The sequence below is a fragment of the Trypanosoma grayi genome (assembly GCF_000691245.1).
Source record: "Trypanosoma grayi strain ANR4 Tgr_359_V1, whole genome shotgun sequence".
NCBI lineage: Eukaryota > Euglenozoa > Kinetoplastea > Trypanosomatida > Trypanosomatidae > Trypanosoma > Trypanosoma grayi.
In genome coordinates this window covers 1,394-5,536 of record NW_008825978.1, presented here as the reverse complement: position 1 = coordinate 5,536, position 4,143 = coordinate 1,394, and the positions used below count along the sequence as shown (strand labels likewise).

Genomic DNA, 4,143 nt, shown 5'->3' with positions numbered 1-4,143 from the left:
AAAAAAAAAAAAGGAAAAGAGAGGGAAAGGAAATAACTGTGGCCAGGGCTTGATGCACGCACAGTTGTTACGCGGCGAAGACGCCGATCTTCACTTCGCGCCATTGGAAGCTTCATGTGGTCACACTGCGTCCAAACCCTTACCAACTGATAAGAATGCGAGCCCAAAGTGGAACCTCATAGATGTTCCAACACAGAGTTCAGAGCCGTCGTCATTCAACAGCAGCAGCGACGTGTCACTGAAGCCGCATGTGATCTCCGGGGATCTTGGGTGCACCGATGCAAAGCAAAGTGGAGATGCTGGTTCGGTGTGGGGACACGCAGAAGAGGCATCTGCCTCCACGCTATATGGATCAGTACTCTATAATGGTGGCCCTGAGACGGAGGAAGAGGTGCGAGGCCCACGCGCCATGGACGGTGAAGAGAAGGAGGTGCCGATGTGGCTGCAACAAAAAAAACGTGTGGTACTTCGTGAGAGCATCTGTCGTGCTGCCTGCGCACAGTGGGACGAGGTGAAGCGTGAAACGACACCTATTCCTACCGCAACTACCCCGTCCCGCCGGTTGCAGCAGGAGAAAAAGGAGTGCTCTGTCTCACAGTCTCTGTCGGGTGAGGCAGCCTTGCGTGCCACTTCAGTCGCCTCATCGCGCTCAGCACCGTCAATAACGACGGTCCCACACCACACAAGCGTCTTTTACCCCGATGGCATTGAGGAACAGCCGCCGGTGCTGCTGCACTACCTCGCGCTCAGTGGCTGGCGGACGGTGGCCGGTGGGTGGGACTACTTTAGTCACCGCCGCTTGGAAAAGGGGGAGACGGTCGGGCACGCCGTGCGGTGGCTGCACAGCGCCCGGCCGCGCGACCGTTTCGTGTTTGTGATCAGCCCTGTTGAGCGCAAGGCGGAGGGCGAGACGGTGGGAATGTGGGGCGGTCTCCGCGACCGCGTCTTTGGCCCCCCACCGGCCTTTGCGTACAAGAAGGGGAAACTGCTGAAGCAGCCGACCGCCGTTAGCCCGGCGCAGGCACCGCATGAGTTGTTGTCGCCATCAGCGCGGCCGCTATCGCCCGTCGCCAGACGGGGCGGCGGCAATTTATCGCGTAGTGGCAGCGGTGTGGAAGTGGTGGAAGTGCGGCACGAAGATGTTACTGCGCTTGACTACAGTCCGCGTCTGCTGTCGAGTCGCTTTGCAATTGAGACCAAGGCAGTGTACGCATACTTCTTTGTCTCGATGGAGGCGGCGTGTGCGTACTACGACTCGCTGGAAGATCTGGACCGCATTGAAGAACAGATTGAACGAGGGGTGACGAACATCACGCCCCAGGTGCGGCCAGACCAGACCATAAAGAGTGGTAGTTCATGTTCCTTCGCTCTTGATCACTTGATTAGCACGGCTGGGCCAGTGGAGACGGAAGCAGCAACAGAAGTGTCGCACCTGGGAAAAAATGACAGAGAGTCATCTGCGTCCCCGCAAAATGATGCGGCAACGGAATCACCGGACAATGTTCTTGGTGCAGACGAGTGGGATGTGGAGCAGGCGATGAGGGGGGTGCGTTTCCCTGTCGTAGAGATCCAGGCACCCCGCTGCAAATCACCTGAACTCATGCAGAGACGGAAACAGAAGCTGCAATCCACATCTCATCTCACTATTTCGCCAGTGGCGCCCTTGCGCCGTGTTGCGCTGGGCGAGACTCCTTTCCTCCGTCACCGCGTCATGTCGACGCCGACTACTGTGCATTTTGACACTATCGTGACAGTCTACTCGGAGGACCCCAACTTCAACGCTGTGTTGCGGGAGCTGCTGATGCCAGAGCCTGGCACTCACCCCTACACCGCGTCTCTCAGAGAGCAGCGCCGTATGTTGTCTATGTATGAGACGGGAATGCCGTCATGGACTGTGTTCCTTGCATCTACTGGTTTGCCGTACCGCCGTGTGTTTCGGCTAACATTCGTGGGGCTCGTGAATATCTGGCCCGTTATTTCATTATTCGTGGGGCTATATGATCTCTACAAGCACCTGCCACAGATGAAGGCATTTGTGTCTACAACGCTAGCACCTCTTCTGGAGTGGGTAGAGCACCGCGTTACGTTGCGTGTGTCGATGTTGGTAACGTACATTCTGTCGGTCTGTTTGACAGTGGTCACATCCTTCACAAGCTTTTTATCGCAGTTCTATGTGCTGGAAATCATTCTATTCCCGCTGCGTCTCATTGGGCGCCTGCTGCAGACACCCTTTGCGCTAGTGTTCGACCTGCTGTGGACGTTCTTCTCCATCATCGTATCGTTCCTGAGCCTTGTGCTGGTGACGATAAAGATGCTCTTCGTTGGGCCCTTCTTGCTTGTCACGCACCTCGCCGCGTTGGATTTCGGTGGCACCACAGTTCTTCCTGCCGCTGCCGAAGGGACATCGCTTACGATGAAGTGGTGGCGGGCGTGGCAGGAGTTCTGGGTGACGGTAGCGTCACCTGTGAAGAACTTGGCGAAGGCGTGGTACGACAGTGTTGTACACGTTGCCGTGAGTGCGGCACGTCGTGAGGCCTCCATCCGACGCTGGTACACACCGAAGCTGCGCTCTGTTGGTGCCTTTGTGGAGTGGGTTCGAGAGTTGTGCGCGGTGAATCTTACGCTGTGGTGGCAATTGTGGGGCCCGGGGTGGGATATCTGGTTGGTGAACGTTCTGCTAATCGTCTACTCCGCGTGGGTACTGCTCTACACTAGCGGGGGCAGCTCTGCTAATGGCGTTGGTACCTCTGCTGCTGCCTCTATTGGTGGTGTTGCTGGTAGTGACCTCGGTGCGATGGCGACGGACGAGACAGCGTTGATGCCGGTTGCCTCGACGGTTGCGGAAGCAGCAACAACAGCAACAGCAGTAGAGCCCTTCATCGAGGAACGTCTCGGTTTCTCCCTCATGATGGTTGATCCGCCTCTTGGTGGCGACGTTGACGCTCTATACTTTGCGTGGGAGACGCTGCTGGCGGTGTGGATACAGCTCCCGTGGTGATGCCACACACACACACACACACACAGAGAGAGAGAGAGAGAGACACGCATGGGACACCTTGACACTGCGCCGCTCCTCGCAGATCCCTGCAGGAGGCGAGAAGTGCAGAAAAAGTGAGTTCAAACAGAAAATGGTAAAGAAAAAAGACGGCAAAGTGGTTCATGGATGACAAAAAGGAGTAAGCACGCAGTGTTCATGTAGGTTTGTGCATCTCGTTTGCCTCCTAATTGTGAGTTTTTTTTTTTGTTTTGTTTTTTGGGGGCTGATGATGATTACGTTGTTGCTGCTGCTGCTGCTGCTGCTACCAGTGTAGTTGTTGCTGTGTTGTGTTGTTTTCCTTAGTCCCCCACCCCCCTGTTGTTTATACGCGCTCCCAGAGACCCCTCCCCGGGGAGGGGGGGGTGGCGGCTGCTTGCAAACCGCAGAACACACATACACCTGGACGCAGACGGAGAGAGAGAGAGAGAGAGGGAGGGAGGGAGACCTGCGGCTGAGATGGCGTGAGGAGCTTCCATTATTTTTCTTTTTTGTATGGTCCCTCATGTTGTTGTTGTTGTTGTTGTTGTTTTCTCGGCCTCTCAGACTCTCTCCGGGCAGCTGTGCACACGGGGCCACTCCGTCTCCGTTCCTTCACGGTCGCAGACTATTCTGCCTCTGTGCTGTATGTTGTTGTTTGTTGTCAGCGTTCTTTTTGGTTCTGCTGATGCCACTGTGGCCACCGCTGGTGCTGATGCATGAAGCTATGTGCGCTTGTCGATGACCACTCCAGCCTGTTGTGCCCACATCTGATGAGTATTCATGCCGCTATCTCTTCTTCGTTTCGTTTTGATCTTCTTTTCTGCCCCTGTTGCACCACACAGAGCGAGAGAGAGAGAGAGAGAGAGAAAGCCCCGCAGCGCAGTAGGGGAAAAAGGGGTAAGCGAGAGAACGGGGCGCTTGCGAAAAGCTTTTGAGTGGTATATTGGCAGCATAAGTGGGGATAAGGGAGACTGGGAGAAAGTGGCGCTCATTGCCGTAACCAACAGGTGCACTAGGAAGGGACAGAAGGGGGCGCCTCTCTGTGGGAAAACGTAATGTTCGACAGCGACCCACGTGTGCTGAAGAAGAAGCAGTCGGTGATTGATGTGGGGCAGCGCACGCAACTG

At 55.8% G+C, this 4,143-nt stretch overlaps 1 protein-coding gene across 1 annotated transcript; it reads left to right on the top strand.

Annotated features, from left to right (window-relative positions):
* Positions 1-52: 52 nt before the first annotated feature.
* On the top strand, positions 53-2,998 carry DQ04_03591000 (hypothetical protein; the record flags this gene model as incomplete). The annotated part of the gene is made up of 1 exon (XM_009312945.1): positions 53-2,998. The coding sequence occupies one exon, from the start codon at positions 53-55 to the stop codon at positions 2,996-2,998; it is 2,946 nt and encodes a 981-aa protein (XP_009311220.1).
* Between the last annotated feature and the right edge of the window lie 1,145 nt (positions 2,999-4,143).